The sequence below is a fragment of the Amphiura filiformis genome, chromosome 7 (assembly GCF_039555335.1).
Source record: "Amphiura filiformis chromosome 7, Afil_fr2py, whole genome shotgun sequence".
NCBI lineage: Eukaryota > Metazoa > Echinodermata > Ophiuroidea > Amphilepidida > Amphiuridae > Amphiura > Amphiura filiformis.
Window position 1 is genome coordinate 35,460,535 of NC_092634.1, and position 21,903 is coordinate 35,482,437.

The 21,903-nt window shown below is 38.7% G+C and overlaps 1 protein-coding gene across 1 annotated transcript; it reads right to left on the reverse strand.

Annotated features, from left to right (window-relative positions):
• Positions 1-2,510: 2,510 nt before the first annotated feature.
• LOC140156348 (neuronal acetylcholine receptor subunit alpha-9-I-like) lies at positions 2,511-20,537 on the reverse strand. Its single transcript, XM_072179318.1, has 6 exons — positions 20,383-20,537; positions 12,162-12,301; positions 8,676-8,720; positions 8,133-8,239; positions 4,197-4,741; positions 2,511-3,258 (listed from the first exon to the last, which is right to left on the reverse strand). Exons 1-6 carry the CDS (start codon positions 20,444-20,446, stop codon positions 2,840-2,842), a joined length of 1,320 nt encoding a protein of 439 aa, XP_072035419.1. The 5' UTR covers positions 20,447-20,537; the 3' UTR covers positions 2,511-2,839.
• Positions 20,538-21,903: the final 1,366 nt, after the last annotated feature.

Here is a 21,903-nt window from a genome sequence, read left to right on the forward strand (position 1 = left end):
AATCTAAGACTGTTACTAGTTTTTTGTCTTCAGAACAAAAAATGTGCAATTTTCGTCGATTTGGATATTTAGGGTAAGTGGTTATGGTCGACCAAAACAAATTGGTGTTTTTCTCAAAAACTGCTAATTTTTACAGAAATTTGCCGTAGTAGTTGGATTCCTTGCATCATGTCCTTTCAGAAAATGTATACTTTAATGTACTTTACATCATTACTTTTAAAGATACAACTGGCCACTGGCTACCCTAAAATACCTGGCCAATCTACGAACAAGGGTCGAGACTAGCTTACTAAATTTCATGTCACTATAATACACATAACCATAGACTGAAGCCCTAAAAATATGTAAATGTCGTTCAGGCAATAAATGCTTATGTTTAATATACTTATTTTAAAATACAACAAAATGCTTTCAACTTTACAACACATGAAATACACTGTTAAGTTTTGTACTAACAGTAAGCATGGTAAGTACTTCAGAAACCTTTATTATTGTATTTTTACAGTATACTGTAAACTATTCAGGCATTTATCGCAAATTACCTGTGAAAGTAACATTATTTGTTTACTGTGTATTTTTACAATACTGCGAATACCCATTAATGAGTTTCAAGTCCCATTCAGTGATCCCAGCCCAAGTGTAAAAAAAAAAAAATTGTTTACAAATTGCTTAAAAGTGAAGGATAAGCCCTTCAAATTGTCATTTGGTATTTTATGAAATGAAAAATTTGGCAAAAAATGAAAAACAAAACAGCAGTATTGATAAAGTTGAAGCCCCATTCAGATACATTTAGCTAATTTATATACTGTCGGTATACAATGGTATATAAATTACAGATGCATGTAATGCCTTGTTTTTTTTTAAATATACAGCTTTCGACTGAACCAGTAGCAGGCTATATTAGCACATCTATGACAATGACAAAGGTACCAAAATCTGAATTTTGATGATTTTTACGATCATCCGGATGAGCAAATCACAGAATAGTTCTTTAAGTTAAGAGCTTTAGTAGCTGTACGGCGCTGACTAATGCGGCCAATCAAATTAAGGAGAATCAGGGCTTAACCCACCACTAATTGCAACCATTTAATCACCATTCATTTCAGAAAAGTATATATACCAAAAGTCCCCAAAAGTCCAAGTAGTGGAACAGTGCCTAATTTGCATAAATCCAAAATGGCCGCTTATGCATGGGTGAAATTTCAAAGTTGGTCAAATCTTGTTAACCATACCACTATCTTGCTCTTATCATAAGGATACAGAAAAAGTATAGTTTGACCAGTCTCCGACATACAGTTCTTGAGTTATAGGCAAAAAGGTCAAAGGTCAAATGTTGGGTCCGCAGTCGTTTACAATGGAAATATGCTACAATTTTAATCAAACTGGTCTCAAATTGTTCCTTTGGCAAAAATAAATCAAAATGAGAAAAGTTGCATTGTTTTGGATATTTTGTTACATAGGTAACATCACAAAATAGGTCAAGGTCAATACGGCTCTATGGAATTTGATCTTCTTTGCCATGTTACCAGGGTAAGAAACCACCTGAGATATGGCAAACTATTCTTTTTATTAAATGCTTCTACAAGTGGAACAATATGAGACCATTTTTATCAAAATCAAAGAATTTTTCATTTTTGCCCCCCTGTAGAGTCCTAATTTTGACATTTGACCTTTTCCCCTATAACTCAAGAAATGTAGGCCTACATCAGAGATAGATTTTCTGAATCCTTATGACAAAAAGAATTAATTGGTATGGTTTTTAGCAAGATTTGATCAAATTTGAAATTTCACTCTCTGCATAAGCGGCCATTTTGGATTTATGCAAATTAGGCACTGTTCCACTATTTGGATTTTTGGGGACTTTTTACCATGTTTTTGTGTTAGCTTTTGGGAGATGGATGCATGCGAAATGGATTCTGTTGCAATTAGTGGTTGGTGATTTTTTTAAATTTGATTGGCCTACTATGCCTACACTCATAGAAATGACTTGTTCGCCTTGTTGGCGCAATTCAAAAGGAGTAAGTTTGGACAACTCAAAAATAGTGTAAAAGTTGCCAAAACAAAATTCATTTTAGTTATCCGAACTTAAAAAATGCTGAAAAAGCTGAAAAAGTTCCGTCAACTAATCAACTTTGTTGGCATTACTTAAAAAGTTGATGTAAGTCGTTGCGTCAACTTTTTAAGTAATGCCAACTTCTGAATTCAAGTTCAGGGAACTTAGAAAAATAAACAAGGTTCAAAGAACCAATTAGTTGAGTTATTGTAACTCAACATGTAAGTTGATGTAACTCGTTCATATTAAGTTACTGGTACTTATTGTTTTGAGTTATTCCAATTTGGTACTTTGTTACTTAATTCACGTAATTGGATCATTTTCTGCACAATTAGCAGTATTCAAATATTTATTTTTGTAATCAGTGCGACATTTTGTATATAGCGCACCTCTAGAAAATTATGCTAACCTAGGCTAGTTTCATTTTCTGAGAGTAAGTGCAAATGAGTGCGACCAACATAATGATATCGAGTCAGCATTACTCAAAATTGTACGCGTTGGCATTACTCGGAAAGTTGACGCAACGACTTAGATCAACTTACTGAGTAATGCCAACGAACAATTTCTATGAGTGTATGCGTGCAGTGATCGTGCGAGTCAAAAGTCCGCTCAATCAAGTACGCGGAAATACACCTTGTGATGTCACCTGCATAATAGATCCACTTCGCCTCTCTGACTAAAACTCGTTAGTGATCCTACTCCGGTTGATCCGACTCTACAGCCTGGCCATCATCAATGTTATAGTGGACATCATTTTGAATTACCTCAGCCACATATACGAAAACACTATCGCCAAGCCCCGGTTGTCACGATTACCATCATCAGGAAAACAAACTTATCCCAGATCAGCGCTACATTCTGCCAATCAATATCGCGGTGTCGCTTCTCCGTCTCCTGCAAGTTCATCTTCTCTTCTCTATTCATCGACTCTCCAGAATTCATCTCCATCTTTTCTCCCTCTTCTCCATCTTCCTTCTTCCCCTTAATATCTGCTTCAATCAGTGATGATTTCGACCCCATAAATATCTCGTCTTCATAAGCGATTTTGGTGTAGCACGCTGCATAAGAGAGGAATTGTAGAACAACAACTTGGATCCAGCGAGGAACTGGGTTGTTGTGACGCCCGTAGTAGAAGAGCTTCAACATAAAGACGGCGTTCACAACTGAAATACAGGCAAGTCCGATCATTGGGGTGAAGTAGTATGCTGTTAAAGAAATAGGTAAATTGTAAAAGTTTTAAAAACAGATATTGACAGGCGTCAATTTGATGTTATTCAATCGTGCGGATTGGCCACAGACGAATGACATAAAATTGACGTCATCAAATATTCTATGTCAGATCAGAGAAGATGAGAAAAGAGGAGATCACTCACTGCCCACATCAAAGAAATAATGTGTGCATCCGCCTACTGATGGAAACAATGATCTCATCCTACGATAAGTGGCTTCGCGAATCAAGACTGTCTCGCTCCAAACGGCGCATGCCCGGCTATCAATTTGTTACGTCAGTTAACCGCGAAATATAATTTCTGAATTGTTTCACATGATCGGCTGCTAAGTTTGACCCAAGATCCTTGTGAAAAAGATCCTCATTTTGGATCCAAATAGCATTCTTGGACACGTGTGGACACAAAACACGATTATATGGAGAAACTGACATTTTGTGTTTGAATTACTGGGGATAGGAATAGGGATTAACACAATTATTTTCAACGCAATTTGTTGACCCCAATTTTTTTTTTTTACCAGGGCCAATCGCCCTCCCCCAAGACGGCGCCCGGGGCACAATATTTTTTCCGCAGTTAACGTTTGAATAGGAGAAACTTATATATACATGATACCGTACATGATATTCCTAACCCTATCACTAACCCTAGGGTTGTGCGGGACACCACGATACAGTTGCTTAAACGGGCTCCCTATTTAAATGTTAATTACGGAAAAACAATTCACGCTCGGGGTACGTGTCACCCCCCCCCCCCTCCTACGCCACTGTTAGGAGCTGATGGTGTATCGGTAGAAATGGGTCTTTCGTACCCTGTTTTGGTCAAATTCAGGTTTTTTTTCGGAGCAGCGCGGTCCAAAACAGGGATCTTTTGGGGGTATACCGGAAAGGTTATTTGTGAAGTGACCGTGCACTTACTTATTACTGGGGAGTTATCCGACGATGGTGGCACTGCAGCGCTGACGAGTTGTTGAAACAACGCCAACGCCAGCAGGTTGGTCATTCCAAGTCCAACCTTCTCACCAGCCTCCGGTGGCAGCAAAAATACCAGCAAATTCAAGATAGACAAAGGCAGGCAAGGAATGATGATACTCAGCACGTGAAACAGAGGCCGTCTTTTCAAGTACAGACTATATCTCAATTCTGGAAACGGTTCAAGCTTGCTCCCAACGATATACATCTTTTCAATGCGACGAACTTTGATCTTTTTCAGCTCCCAGACGCCATTTTGAGCAAACTCCTTTTGACTACTATCGCTACCGTTCGATGCCAATAGGTTAACTTCGTTACCATGGAAATTCCATGAACTGAAAGTCATGTTGCAGACTTGGTAGTCGAATGGAAAGAGACGAGCATTGATTTTACAGGTGAAAGTGAGAATTGCGGGACTGGCGTAGATCACTTCGCCGTTGGGGTACACGGCAGCTGTCTTCAACTTGTATCTTTCGAAACCTGTGTCAACACTATAAATACAATAATAAGAATGCAATGAAGGGTTTTTGATAATGCTATATGAGAGACATTGTTCTATGGACCAGCACAACACCGTATATTCTTTACTGACTCATGTTTTGGTATTGACCTTTTCGGTAAATCCTATAAGCCTTTGCGAGTACACCTGAGATGTCGTCATTTGACTGATCTGCGCCGATGCGAACATCGTTTAGTGAACATCGTTACTGCGCATTACCAGCCGGCGTGACGTCAAATGACGACATCTCATGTGTACTCGCAAAGGCTTATGTGATTTACTGAAAAGGTCAATTGCACATAGCGTGCTGGTCTTGCGCACAACAAACATAACAAAGACTTTCAATCTAGCTTCGCCCAAAGTTTATAGTCCTTTTAGACGGACTACATGTATATCCACGCCGTCACATTTACGTGCCCACCATACCACAGATACTAGGGGCGAGTTTCCCAACAGGAGTCTTATTAAGCCGTAGTCTTAAGGTGGCCTTGAGGCTACTAAGCCTAGCCCGCTCTCGAAGCCCGAGTCTTAACTCTAGCCGGATTTCTTCAACGCAAATTCAACCTAGTCTTAGTGGCCTTGCAGGCTTAACGCTTGACAACCTCGTCCCTTTCATCCAGCGACTTAATTGTATAGGCTGTTGGAGGTAGATGTACATAAGCTGTGTTCCTCACGGTTTACCGTACTAACAAGGTTGCCGTCTCATTGTCGCAATGTTCCCGGCGCAAAGACTAGCGCCGGGAACATTGCGACCCGCGATGTTTATTTGGACCCGCAGTCTTGTGCTTGGGCTTATACCGTACACAACTTGATGCAAGAAAATTGTGTCTGTTTTTGTGTCGTTTATGTATTATTTTATTTCCACTTGACTTTTTATGAGTCCAACTTGTATGAATGATACGTCTATGTTTTATACTTTATGATTTTTTCTTTGCATCCCAAAAAGGGTAAAACTGTAAGCCTAATGGAAAGGAATCTGCGATTCCCTAAAAAGGAAAGCAACCAACGTGCTATCTACTGCTGATATCAGTAGTCTTCTCAGATCTCACATGAAGTTATCTGTTGGTACAATATTTATAATTATTTAAGTAGAAGATATAGCAATATTATATGCATCTTATCCGTAAATTCAGTTTTAATACTGTATGCATTACCAATTTTGTCCTTCTTCTATTGTATTAAATTGATGTCCAACCTGGTATAATATAGGCACTCCAAAATAATATTGTAATAGGCCTACTTATGAAAAGTACGAGTATCAAACTATTAAGGCTTGGATAGGGATAGGTGGTATCATATAGGTCTTCATGATGATGATGATGATGATGATGATGATGATGATGATGATGATGATGATGATGATGATGATGATGATGATGATGATGATGATGATGATGATGATGATGATGATGATGATGATGATCATCATCATCATCATCATCATCATCATCATAATCATCATCATCATGATGAAAGAATTTTTTTAAAATTATATTCGTTGTTAAAAAAATCATCATTCAAAATGAGTAGGTCTTATGATAGCAACAGCTACTTAAAAAAATTCAACTATTAACTCAAATGAACACTAAAATAAAATGCTGAAATGTTCAACTAAATTGAACAATTACTTACCAACAGTGGCGTAACTAGACATTTTCATTTGGGGGTGGGGTGGGGACAGCGGGGGAAAACATAATAAATGAGGGGCAGGCATCGTTCATGCTGTTTGGGTTTGTGGGTCTGAGGAGTTATAGGATCTGCTTGGAATGTGTCCCCGGAACATTGGCGTAGATTTCTTTTTGACATGGGGGGGGGGGGGGGGGGATTGAAAAAAAATTATGGTACAAATGCCATATTTAAGCTATTAAGCTATTAAAGCTGGTGACATATAGGCCAATGGTACAAAAGTGGGATATTTAACCTTAAGGTTAAAATGACCAAATGTGAGGTTAATTAATAACTCTCAGAAGTAGGCCTAATTTACCTTTTTTCAGGGGGGGGGGGGGGCAAGAGCGCCCCCGCTCCCCCCCCCCCTAGTTACGCGACTGCTTACTCATGTTAATTGAAAGACCGTCAAAACCATGAAAGATAAACTTTGCGTTACAATTTATATAATTTGTAAATTGAAATAGACCAAGGCTTACGACCTAAGACCTGCTCTGAGGCAGGGCCAAGAAAAGCCGCTGTAAGCCTGGTCTAACAGGCTTGCGTAGACTACGGCTTCAGAAGACTGATTTCGAGAAATGCAAATTTTACTGAAGCCTGGGGCTAATCCTACAAGCCTAGCCCACGGGATAACGAAGCCTCGAGGCTATGGTAGCCGTGCTTCGGGAAATACGTTTTCAGTTAAGCCTGGTCTTACGACCTCTTAAGCCTTGAGGCTAGACAAGCCAATTGCTAAGCCACCCGTCGAGAAATTCGCCCTAGGAGACTAGCATCTGTGATTATACCCACATGCTGATTCAATGTGGTGCTGACTGCTAATTCAGCAGAAAATAAAACTATTGGGTCAAAATTCTCCCCAAAATGGTCATTTTTGACCCGTTACCTGAGTCAACTATGCATTGAATCCAATGTGACCTCAAGAAGTAAAGTTACAAGCAATTGAATAGACGAAGATCCCGTTTTAAAAGTGACAAACTAGCCTATTCAAGGCGCAAAAAGATTCCACAAAGAGGCAACACAGTTTCTTCAATGAAGCGTTATTTAAAGCAGTTTTATTTCAGTTTTTACTTCTCTGTACTTTTCATAACTTTCATTTTATTTGTCAGTTCTTTTGTTTCAGTTATATTTTGTTCCTTTTGTTTTAAATTAAAGCCAAACGCATAAATTAGCCATTCACCACTCTCAAACCAGATGGTTAGTCTGTGGAGTTTTGAATAGGCCAGTTTGTCACTTTTAAAACTGGACCTTCGTCTAATCAAAGCTTGTAACTTTACTTCTTGAGGTCACATTGGATTCAATGTGGTGTCAAAATGTGCAGGATTAGATAGTGCATCTATTGAAAAAACAAATTTACCCCAATATTGTTCAGTTTGGAAATTGTGATTATTTTTCCAATTGTAAGGATACTTTATTGGCGCAGTATATGAGAACCTCGCCTCAGTCGCCTGACGTGAATAAAACTCAGATCTCACTCAGATATAGGCCTATTATTAACCCCCTGGACACTACTGGTCATCTAACAGCATTTCTGCATTTCTGATTGGTTGATAACTTGAAATGCTCATTTCAATTGCCAATTATGATCAGGCTTTAAACTATTTATGGTCAATCTTGCATTTGCAGATGATCTTAAATTAATACCCTTTTTGATTGGTTCAATATTGGACACAATATTCATTTTGGCCAATCAGCAGGTAGTTCTCATAGGGTTAACCTACTTTGTGTGTAGAGCGATATCAGGCATCCAAATCTGATCTGTATTCACCAACAATTTCTCAACTCCGTGTTTTCTCGAGCTCCATTTAAAGTTTTCATCGAACCAACTCTAATGCAAATGATGAACGGAACAAAGAGAAACGTGTAGTTACAAGCTGGGTAAAATACGTGCACACACCCATTACAATATTATTTAAATCGTTTGCACGAGTGATCACCATGATCATGGGAATAGGAGCAGGCTGGATAAAATGATTAATATATCAGTTTTGATATCGAACAACCTGCTTGTTTCAAATGCACATCCGCTTGAAATGACCGTAAAATCCGTACTTTAAATTGTTCACGGTTTTTTGATGACATGTTTTTTTTTGTACATAAGTGGCATATGGCATATATACCGATGGGGGTAGTTGCGGCTTGGCATAAATTGACAATAAGTTTAAAATTTAAATTGACACTGATGGAAATTTGCCCCCCCCACTTTTCACCCCACCCATATCAAGCCTATTTGTGAATAGCGCCTTGGCTAATTGCGGTCTTACCCATTTGAGCCATCCACTCAAGACTAACGTTTGGTCTGTCTCAATCTGTGTATGAAAAATTTGAATTGAAAAATTCATGTCAGATAATAATCAAATCGACTAAAGTTGGACAAAATGACATTGAAGAAATGTTTTTAAATGTAAACGGAGTCATCCTGTTATTCAAACTTTAAACAGCTCACAAAAGCGCACCGGACACCCACCCCTGCCCCACACCCAACAAACACGTACACCTCACACACACCTCACATCACGCAACACATTAACTCGCATTATCTAGACCGCGACCCCCCCCCTCCCCCAACACACACACCCCCGTCCTAATAAAACATTGTAAATTAAAACATTTCATATCATATAAGTGATCCAGCCCAGGATTCACACTTAGGACCTCAGTGTGGGATCAATTGTCTTGTTTATCCCCTTAAAATATGTTATGACGGCGAAAATGTTGCAACCTTATGAAAAGTGTAGTTCATTTGATCAATCAAATAAAATTGACTGAAATTATGACGTTACATTAATAGGCGCGGTTAACCATTTCGGTAAGAGTAGGTCTATCATACTAAATGGTATGGCAGGGTCGGATCCAGGAATTTTTGATAAAGGGGGCGCCTTTTGGTCGAAAAAAATGTGTTAAAGGGGGTTACCCCCTCGAAAACTCAACGGTTTTCGGACACAATAGAAAAATAAACCCTGCAGTACGTTGGTGGATACTGCCTTTCTCCTTGAGATGAGCAGGTGTTTTAATTGAAACTGCCCGTTTCCGAAGTAATTTCCGAAGTTCCGAAATAATTCCCCGTTTCATCTCTACATAATCATACGACCGATTTTTGCGCGATTGCACGAACAAGTATACGTACATGGCTAAAACTACCTTATAATTCTTGGCAACACTGATCACTGCTGATTAGTGTATATTTCTACGCTAGGCTATTTTCACGAGCCACTCCCGCCTAGGCGGAAGTGCCTATACACCGAACGAAAGTCAAGTGAAGCCGTACAATATTATTTATCGCGAATTTAAGACCGTAAAATTTAGACACTTCTTTTGACTAGATTAGCATCAACCCTCTCATCTCACGTTTTCATGTCAGAAATTAACATAACTCAACAAACCGAAAACAGAAATTCTCTTCGTTCAAATTTCGTTCCTTCGTTCAAGGATTGTTCACACGTACCATGCTAACACTTGAAAATAACAATGAGATCTGAAACAGAAAACTGAAACAGGAACCGAAACCAACTTAAGATAAAAAAAGACCCTTGGGATACATACGCGGGATGGTCAATAAGATCCGGCAACTACATGTATTATGTATCTCCGCTCATGCATGATTTTGATGACTGTTCCTTACGATAAATACAAGTTTGCACCTTTGTCTTGCAAAACACACAACAATTATAGTCCCTTTAATTACGTAATCTCATTTGCATAAAGTCATTGCTATATGTACCCTGACAATTGAGGTTGAGGAATTTGGTTCCATATAGCATTATAAAAATACAAAATACATAAATATATATTATTACAAGTTTAAAATACATTACATATGACACTTGACAAAATACAAAATAAAAAGATATTTAAAGTGAAGATAATAATACACTAGGAACCAGGATAACCCATAAAACCAATGTTTCAGGCTTATTTCCAATGGGGTCCTTAAGGGAAGGGTATGAACGTTTGGACAGTATTTATTGTGGGACATTAGAGCACATCAGACATATCGAATTGCATTCTGAATACGAAGAATGTCCTTCTGATATCAAATAATTTTTGAAATTCGCAATGTAATACACATTTTATGGCAAATCATTAAAATTGATATTTTTGATATTTAACAGTACTCGAAGTAAACTTTATAAATCTGATGATTTATACTTAAAGTGTTTGTAGATGGGATGAAAAGCCGACGATCAATTGAAAATTTTGACCTTTCGTATTGAAGATATGGATTTTTTTCCCAAAACACCAAAAAAATTAGCATTAGATTTTATAAAATTTACTTCGAGGACTGTTATATATCAAAAATTTGAAAAATATCAATTTTTTATAATTTGTCATAAAATTTGTATTATATCGTGATTTTCAAAAAATGAAAACTATTTGATATCAGATATACATGCTTCGTATTCAGAATGCAATTCGATACGTCTGAGGTGCTCTCATGTCCCCTATAAAATACTGTCGAAACGCTCAAAACGCTCATTCCAGATCCCTTAAGTTATTAATTATTTTAAACTGTTGTGATTTGGTAGTTCACAGCATCTTACGAATGGTAGTGAGCTTTGGCAAAAACTGCATTGCTCAATTCATAGCGAGTGTGTAGAAGAATTAAAATATCACAGATATACTTTTATAGGTGCTGCGGTTCTTTAGTTACGTTGTAAAGAGGGCTCAAACAACAATACTTTTGTAAAACGTACATAACTCATTAACAACAATAAATTAAGCAAGTTTGCAAAGTATACGATTTGTAGAATGAACTTTTGCAAAACATCAAGGTGTTATTTTTTAATAATATATTGATCTAGATCTAGATAATGAAAATTAATCGATTTTTAGGTTGCTTCGACCAACAATACCTCGTCTACCCTTAAAAGAAAGATTTTGGCAAAAAAGGCAGAGCATAAACAACAAAAGAAGAAAGAAAACACACATTGGACAACAGACCCCTCTGGAAATTTGCTAGTCATGCTGGTACTGAGATGTTTTCTTATTGCACCCTTGAATTGATTAAGATTGGGGATGTTTTTGATATCATTTGGAAGCATGTTCCAATCCTAATCAGTAGTTACCCAATCGAACCAGGTATCATCATTTGTTAAATTTTGTCCTCGATTAATCTTGATATCTCTTATGTAAAGAACAATGGGTGATAAAGCCTACTCAAAATTGGAGATATTCAACATGAGCCCTTATCTTTAATAAAACTGGTATAGGTCTAAAAAGAGTATAGCATCAACCTTATGTTATCGGTCTACAAAGTTGCAAAACCGCACCAGATTCCATACTTTTATTCTCGAGATATTTAGAATTATGTAACGATACCTCAATTTGGGGCGAGATTTTCTTGACTACTTTTCACCATAAATCAGGCAGTGTCCATACGCTATTGTGTTTATGCTAATGTCATTACGTAATCAAGTATTTAACATCGCTAATACATATATTTGTTTTGAAAGACAAAAGTACAAACTTGTATTCACCGTAAGTAACAGTCATCAAAGTCATGCATGAGCGGAGATACACCCTAGTTGGGGAACTTATTGACCGTCCTCGTACTTATGTATTTGAATCGGTATGCTCATTTGGTACAATTTGATATTAATAAGGTACTTTTGAATATTCATTTTAAGTATATTTGAATATTCAAATGGTACATTTGCATATCATACATTTGAATATTCATAAGGTACATAAAAGGTTATTCATTAGGTATAGATACTGCATTATTTACTTGAGATGACAGGTTTTCTTACCAATGCAATGATTTGTGTTATCAAGAGTCTCACGATGACCACCGTAGTCGTTGCTTCGTCCTTCACAGGCCGTAATGATGTTGGTCCGTAATTTTCAAGACATTTTTCCAACAGTTTTGCAGCAGCGCTCTTTTCATTTGCTGTACGGGAATACAGGCAGGAATAAAACAAAATAATGCACAAAATAGAATATAAATAAATACTGGTAAGCAACTACGGTAATTAAAATACAACATGGATCGTGTCGAGGATAAAGGAAGCAAGCATTATTTTTACGAAAAATGTCTTTTTAGCTCCATCAAGGGTGATTCTACGTATATCACTGAAAATATCAATTAGTCATGAAAATGGTCTTATTATTGACTAATTAATAATTCGATTTGCAACCTTTAAAAACTCATCAGGATAATAATGCTTTAAATGCACTGTAGACGTGGTTGGTGTAATTATGTATATACCGAAACAGCTTGATGACATTAGTAAATGAACCAACGACGAATTGACGATTTGTTAAAAAGTTCCTGAACCAATGGTTATAACCATTTACTGTTTCTTAGAATATTAAAACAACTTTAGCATCAAAGTGCTTTCAACTTGATATCAAAGTGCTTTATTGGTAACGAGAAAAAGAGTCATCTTTATTTTGACCTCTTTAGAATCTATTATTTAATCAAAAATATTCTATACTTAGTTCTATTATAAATTAGGACTGCAATTGGTATCATAACATTTATTCTTGGAGTCTTGAGTGAACACTGATCATCAGTGGCATAACTAGGGTTGGTAGCGCCCGGGGCAAGAAACAAAATTGGCGCCCCTACCCCCCTCCCCACCCGATAATTTTTCATTCTTGAAAGAATTGCGCGGGGAGCGCGCGAAATTTTGGACAAATAAGGCCTACCACTAATTAATTTTGGTTACTAGAAAATCAAAGTTGCTAAAAATCAAGTTTGAAAAATATTAACCAATTTCATATCAGATCGTACACTATGGCTTTAATAATTACCAACCATGCAAGCGTGGAGAGATCACGAGCAATATCACTTCTGCTGTCACAAAGTGAGGTTGGTTTAATGATTAGTGCAAACAAGGTAAAAATCTTGTCCAAATATCATTATGTTTTGTCATATACCATGGAACATATCACTCATGCTTGTAAAAAACTACCTCTACATTGTGATATAATAGGTAAAGTCTGGAACAATAATTATTACGAAATTTGCTGGCCGTGTTAAAAGATTGATTAGTTTCTAGGCTGCATAATACACAAATGTGACGTGGTATATCAAAAAGAGACACTTTTGGGCAGGTTATCAATTTTGAGTGTTTTACAGATCTTAAACAAAGAGATATTTTGCTCTACAACGCCGTTTTCCCCAATGAAATCGGATATTCCTAAGCGAAGATATTGAGTTCGTAAGATATGGTATTATATAATTGGAAATTGAGATATTGGCCTTTAAAAATATTATTGACAATGTTGAGAGTAGGAATTACCTTGAAAAATGTTTCAAAAAATACAAGATGCCAGTTATATTCCGGTCTGACTATCAGACAATATTTTAAACGTTATTAACATCATAAATTTGCAACAAACCAAAATTGTGAAAAAATCACCCCCGGGTAGATTGTTTTGCTATTTCTCCATTTACGATCCTGCCCAAAAGTGTCTCCTTTCAATATACCACGTCACAAATTTGTTTCTCGATATTTCGCATTTTCTAAATTCGTCCAAAATTTTCAATCAGCTATTAAGGGATCCAAAATGAGCGTTTATTGCGTTTCGACAGTATTTTTTGTGGGACATGAGAGCACCTCAGACCTATCGAATTGCATTCTGAATACGAAGCATATCTTTCTGATATCAAATAATTTTCATTTTTTTTAAATCACAATATAATACAAATGTTATGACAAATTATAAAAATTTGATATTTTTCAAATTTTTGATATAACAGTCCTCGAAGTAAATTATATAAATCTAATGATATATTCTTAAAGTGTATGTAGCAGGGAGGAAAAGCCGACGGTCAATTGAAAATTTTGACCTTTCATATTGAAGGTATGGATTTTTTCCCAAAAAGACCTAATTTTTTTTTGGTGTTTTGGGGAAAAAATCCATATCTTCAATACGAAAGGTCAAAATTTTCAATTGATCGTCGGCTTTTCATCCCACCTACATACACTTTAAGTATAAATCATCAGATTTATAAAGTTTACTTCAAGTACTGTTAAATATCAAAAATATCAATTTTAATGATTTGCCATAAAATGTGTATCAAATTGCGAATTTCAAAAATCAAAATTATTTGATATCAGAATGACATTCTTCGTATTCAGAATGCAATTCGATATGTCTGATGTGCTCTAATGTCCCACAATAAATACTGTCCAAACGTTCATACCCCAGCCCTTAATAAATTGGGCTATTCAATTTACAATCCACGCTACCCTGTGAAAGACGTTAGAAATATCTTCCACAGGGGGAGTATGAATTTCAAATGGAATTTTCAATAGGCAGCTCCATTTGAATTTCATATACCCTCTGAGAAGTATTCAACATGAATCATGATGAATCTTCTACAAAAGGAGGAGGATGAGTTTCAAACAGAGTTGTGCGAATTCTACTAGCATTCGTAATTCATTCAATTCCTCCTGCATGTGGAAGATATTTCCAAAATCTTCCACATGGGGAATGTGGACCAAGTTTGCGATGTTTAACTTTCGTTTGGCATTTTAGGCCACAATTATCTTTATTTTGGCCCATTTCAGCATTAAAATTGCAAATTGCACGTCCCAGTAAAATCATTTTGGTAGCGGGTCAGCAAGAGATTGTGCAATTTGCAATTTCACCTTGGAAATATTGTCCACTGATAACTAGACACTATGACAGCACCCGAACATCGATACAATAAAACTAAAGTTACACATAAAACAATATGGACAGGTTTACTTTCAGGCCGGACAGGGTTACTTTTAGGAGCAGCCTGTCCTGCGGACTAGTTACTTTTTGGCTGAATTTTACACACTAGGCCCAAGTGCGCATGCGTCGGACCAAGCTAGCATGAAATTTGATTTCTCGTACAAAATTTGAGATTTGTTTTCATCTCTGTCGATTACGACTCTTCATTTCTCATCAAAATCTCAATTCTGGAGTGATCCGAGTTTACTGATTCTTGTGGTGAATCGTCGACGAAGATCCTACTCTTCATTGTGTGTTTTCACTGTCTGAAATTCACTTCCGGTTTGGCATAATTCTTTGTTATTGTCAACCCCACGAATTTGGAAGCCTTGTGATCGATCATCCATCAGCGATCGGGACTGCATGAAGAACTGTATGTATCCAATTGTTGTTGTATTTGATTGTCTCCTGCATGATCAATCATCCCCTGCATGTTTCCTACCTACACTAATTCAACTCAAGCTCATCCTGCTTGCTGGAACTAACTCTCCCGTGCATGCTTTACCTTGCTGCTAACATGCTAATACCATCCCATGCTTATCAATACCACTGGCACTGTGCATTGCTTGCTACCATGATATCAACATTACTATCAACCATCATGATGATCTACCCTGTTGTCAGTGATTATGATGATCTTGAGACTGCACAAATGTAATTATTACTACTACATGTACTATTTTGCTGATGTCTCAATCCCATGTTACCAAACCATTGATTCATCCCTCATCCTCAATAATGACTGTGATGATCAGTACAGTGCATGTTTGTCAAGTCAATTTCTCCTGTGTACCAATGCCAACCAATATCTCTGCTACCACCAATACCATGGCAACCAACTTGATGATCTACCATGTTTGCAGTGTTCTAAAACAATGACTATTATCAGTATTATGAGTATTATGAGTATTATGAGCCTACACATTTTTAAAATTTTTTAAATTTTTTAAAAATTTTAAAAAATTGCTACCAGTACCAATATCTTGTGTATGATGTTTTGTGTTACCAAACCAGTAACCTTCAATAAGGAATTTGTTGATCCATACTGTATAACCCTTTATATATTGTGGTCTAATATGTACCATGTATACAATCTGTACCTCGTTATACTGTTCTCCATCTATCTGCAACAACAACCATGCGTCCAAGCTTCGCATTCGTCCATCCTGCGAGCAGGTGATGTGGAACCAAATCCAGGTCCCCGCTTACCCAAATATCCTTGCGGGGAATGCAATAAGGCCTGTACTTCCTACAGAGGGGCTAAAGCCAGCATCCTCTGTGAATCATGCGAGGTCTGGTTTCACTCTGAATGTTTGGGCCTATCAGATGTTGTCTTCAATGCCCTTGGTCGTTGTGATCTACCATGGGAGTGCTACAAATGTGGGTTACCAAACTTATCTTCTGGACTCTTTGATAGCACCATCCTCGACGGGTCTATGAGCAGTCAAACTAGCCATTCAACATCAAGTTCTACCAGCTCCTCCCATCCGGGCTCACCGTTGGCCAAGTCATCTTCTAGTAAACAAGGTACTCATCGGTCATTTCAAAACCTCCGCTTATTGGAGATCAATTACCAGAGCATTTACAGAAAACGTGAAGAATTCTGGAGTATGGTGGAGGCAGTTAAGCCTGATGTAATCTATGGATGTGAGACTTGGCTCAAACCGAGCATGACTCAAGGTGAAGTCTTTCCATCTGGGTATCATATGTACCGCTGTGACAGAAAGGACGGATACGGGGGTGTTTTGCTAGGTATCCATAACAGTCTAAACAGCCACCAGATTGTTATACAGACGGGAGCTGATTTTGTTGCAGCTAAGATATTAAATGGCAAACAATCCATTGTGGTCGCATCACTGTACCGCCCAACAAACAATGACCAAGACTACATGGATGAATTGAATCGTACCATCTGTCAATATTGTGCCAGACCAACCCAGGTGCTGCAATATGGATAGCTGGTGACATCAATCTCCCAGATATTGACTGGAGTACTGGCAGTATCGTCTCTCATCAGTACAAAGTCTCTATTAATGAGTCTTTTCTCCAAGTCCTCGAACATGCTGGGCTCGAGCAACTGATTGACTTCCCCACTCGTGGTGATAATATCCTCGACGTCATAGTTACCAACAGACCATCACTGGTCAACAGATGCTCTGGCTTACCAGGACTAAGCGACCATGATGTTATCTACATGGACATCAATGTTCGGGCTTACAGAAGAAAACCTGTTCGCCGCAAGATCTTGCTGTGGAAGAGAGCTGACCTTGAAGCCATCCGTGATAGAATCAAGAAATGGTCCTGTCAATTCACTACTGAGTATACCACGTCTACACCAGTGGAGGAATTAGCCAATGCTATTCAACTGGAATTGGAAGGTGTCATAGAGGATTGTGTGCCCTCAAAGTTAAGCTCCACCAGGAACAACCAACCTTGGTTTAATACCAGCGCTAAAAGGGCCACCAGGCGCAAGGCACGAGCCTATCGGAAAGCTCGGCAAACCAACAAAGAGAGAGATTGGACTCGTTTTAAACGCCTGAAGAGAGAATCACAGAAGACTTGCCGTAGATCATACAACAAGTACATCTATGATATTGTTCACAGTGATCCTGGCAGCGGGCGTAATAAGAGACTTGGAGCCCTCATCAAGTCAAAGAGGCGTGATCAGATGGGTGTTGCTCCCCTGAAGGAAGGAGGTTTCCTGCATTCTGATCCCAAGACCAAGGCTAATATTCTCAACCGCCAATTCACCTCTGTCTTCTCCACTGATGATGGCTCTGCGGTACCTGATCTCGGACACAGTCAACATCCCTCCATGGACTGCATTACTGTAGACAGGAATGGTGTCATCAAGCTGCTTAGAAAACTGAAGCCCTTTTCCGCATCTGGACCTGATGGCATTCCAACAAAGCTTCTAAAAGAAACAGCAGAAGAAATATCTCCCGTTGTGACTCTTCTCTTTCAAGCATCCATCAATCAAGGCAAGGTTCCATCCCAGTGGAAGAAAGCTCAGATCGTCCCAATCTTCAAGAAGGGTAGTCGTTCCGATGCAGCCAACTATAGGCCGATCTCCCTCACATCAGTCTTGTGCAAACTTTGTGAACACATCGTACACTGCGCTGTAATTCGCCATCTCAGTGCCTGTGAAGTCTTGTCCGATGCACAACATGGATTTCGCCAGCGTAGATCCTGTGAGACTCAACTGATCATCACATGACCTGGCCAAAGGATTAGACACCAAATCCCAGACTGATGTGATTCTGCTTGATTACGAGAAAGCGTTTGACAAGGTCTCTCATCGTCACCTCTTGAAGAAAGTCGAACACTACGGAGTCCATGGCAGTACCCTTAACTGGATCAGGGACTTTCTTACCAACCGAACCCAAGTAGTCGCTGTTGATGGTAACAAGAGCTCTGAAGCGCAGGTGACATCCGGGGTTCCACAAGGAAGTGTTTTGGGCCCTCTACTCTTCGTCATTTACATCAACGACCTTCCAGATTGTGTGTCTGCCTCGACAACAAGACTGTTCGCTGACGATAGCCTAATCTACCGGAACATCGCATCCCCAGAGGACTCAGTCGCTCTTCAACGGGACCTCGACGCTCTCCAGAAGTGGGAATCTGACTGGCGGATGAGTTTCAACGCCTCGAAGTGCCAAGTGCTATGTGTGACCAACAAACGTAAGCCCACTCTTGCATCCTACTCCATCCATGGCCACATTCTGGAGATCGTGAACTCGGCTAAATATCTCGGCGTCCATCTTGATTCCAAACTGAGCTTCAACACTCACATAGACACCATCACCAAAAAGGCGAACTCAACCAAGGCCTTCCTGTCTCGTAACATCAGCCACTGCAGCCAGAAAGTCAAGGAAGCAGCCTACACTACCTTCATAAGACCTACTGTGGAGTACGCAGCATCGGCATGGGATACACACACACAGCGTAACAACAAGAAACTTGAACAGGTGCAACGAAACTCTGCCCGCTTCGTCATGGGAGACTACGAGAGAACAAGCAGCGTAACCTCAATGCTCCGTCATCTCAATTGGACTTCTCTCCAGGATCGACGCCTCGTTAGTCGCCTTCTCATGATGTTCAAGATCCGTTTCGACCTGGTAGACATCCCATGGAATCACTACCTCACCCTTCACTCTTCATCCACCAGAGGCCATTCATCTAGATTCATGCAGCCTCACACCAACTCTTCAGTGTTTGCAAACTCCTACTTCCCACGTACCATCCGGGACTGGAATAATCTCCCAGTGGATCCAGCGGAGTACCAATCTCTCAACAGCTTCAAGATCATGTTGAGGGACTGTCAACTGAAGTAGTCTCACCACCAGCCTATTTTTTACTCGCACAACTGTATATATTTTGCACTTGCCATCATTTTCATGCTGTTGCTCCGACTCATGCACACCACGTAGTGCGTCTATTCTCACTTATGTGAGCTTGCACTTTTAAGGAAGGAAGGAAGGAAGGAAATAGAGTAAATTTGCAAAATTGTGCGCTCTTCACGCGCGCTGGCCCACAACATAGCAAGAAAAGCTTGTATTTGGGGCAAAAATGGTCTGAAATTTAAAATTTTTCGCGCGCTTCCGCTGCGAGTAAAACCAAACATATGCTCGTCCCCGATTTCCCCTAATTATTTTAATGCTGCCGCTGCCATGCACTGCGCCACAGCCCTTGCTCTGAACTCTAACGAAGATACTCTCCAAGCCGCAAGTCAAGTGGTGTCAAACGAAGTGTTTCCTGGGGGGTTCTTCGAAAAAACATTTACGGGGATGTGCCACGCAGACTTTCGGATGCTGACTTTCTCTATACCTACTTTTTGCTGTTTTTGCCACCCATCAGTATACCAATTTTTCACAAAAAACACCCAAATTTGCCCTAATTTGGCGCTTTTAGGGGCACTTTTTCCCAAATGCGCCCAATTGGGCGCATTGGTCTCCACTGAAAACCCACCAATCGATATACCAAAATTACTGAAAAGGTACCCCAAAACCGTGGCACATCCCCGTATACCTTCAAACAGGGAGAACCCCCTCCGGGAGTGTTTCGTTTGATGGGTTTATGTCAGTATCGTAAAAGCAAGAAAATCAAAAGCAACCGTTAGAAATCTTCAAACCATATTGAAAATGTACATTGCATTTTACGATACCATTTTAAGATACAAATATGGAAACCAACTTCCTGAATTCGATTACTTTTCGTAAAGTTTACAATATGAAACCTAAAAAATGTTGATTTATTTACCTTTTGCTGCCACTCCTATTGCTAAAATCAAAAAACACACGGCGAAGACGAAGAACCTGGCCATTTTCGTAACTTGAGCAGAACGCGCAGCTATATCCTTGTCGCATCGTGCGTAACGAAATCAGCTTCAGAATAAAATGATTTCAACGTGTCTCGTATTATAAATGTATATCAGAGTAATGATCCGTGATTATCCGAGACTGATTTAAATGGCGCAATTACATCACTACACTCTAAAATATTATTTTACTCAACCTGAGTAAAATTGTACTCCTTTTGATAGTAAACAGGTCACAGCTCATTTGTTGAGTAAACGTGACTCAACCAGTGGCGTAGCCAGTGGGGGTGGCATGGCCGTCGGTTCATGTAAGGCCGTCGGTAGACGCAAGGCGTTGTTTAAAAAATTTGCGTTAACAATAGACTATTTTTACCCAGGGTGACAGAAAAAGGGAGAATTATAAAAAAAAAATGATGGGGGGGTGGCATGGCCGTCGGTTCATGTAAGGCCGTCGGTAGACGCAAGGCGTTGTTTAAAAAAATTTGCGTTAACAATAGACTATTTTTTACCCAGGGTGACAGAAAAAGGGAGAATTATAAAAAAAAATGATGAAAAATTGTGAATGAAATTGAATTTGACATAAAATTTTTTGTTTTTTACGTTGGTACCGCCTATTATCCATTTTTTTTTTTTGCTCCTCACTTTTTCAAACCATGCAAAAAAATTTGGGTCAACAAATCACAATTACCGTCGGCAAAAAATATTTCCGTCGGTACATTTACAAGTTGTGCCCCCTCGGCTCCAAAATTCTGGCTACGCCACTGGACTCAACGAAAGTTGAGTAGCAACTTTACTCTGCCTTTGAGTAAACATTTTACTCAACAGTTGAGCTGTGACCTTTTTTTACTCAACAGGGTGGTAAAACCTTACTCACGGATCCACAAGGAGTAATATTTAGCTCTGTATTTGTCGAGTAAATTATTGCCTAAACTGTTGAGCAACATGTATTTGACTCAACTGATATTGAGCAGACTGTTTGCCCAACTGTTGAGCAACATGAAGTTGACTCAGCTGATATTGAGTAATATACTTTGGATGTATACTATAGTCAAAATGTTTACTCATCATATAGCTGCAGGTTACTCCTTCCATGTTGAGTAAAATGACGTACTAAAAACTCTGCTCTGGATATTTTGACTCTATGGCACACTTCAAAAGAATGCAATCACGATTCATGTAACTCTGGTGTTGTTACCATTTAATTCACATAAAATCTACAAGAACATAATATCTTGTGCAAAAAAAAAGTTTTTTGTCTTCTTTTGGTTCTCTGGTTTGTCGAAGAATCCAAGTGATATCACTTTATATGGTATGGCTCCAAAAGTGATTCCACAATGGAATCCACATATTTCAAAAATTCCTCTAATGCCATTGTCACAATATGGTTATTGTACACAATAAAATTGCTCCAAAACTGTCTTACAAATGGCTACAAATTTTTCGTCTACATCCATGACATCAGA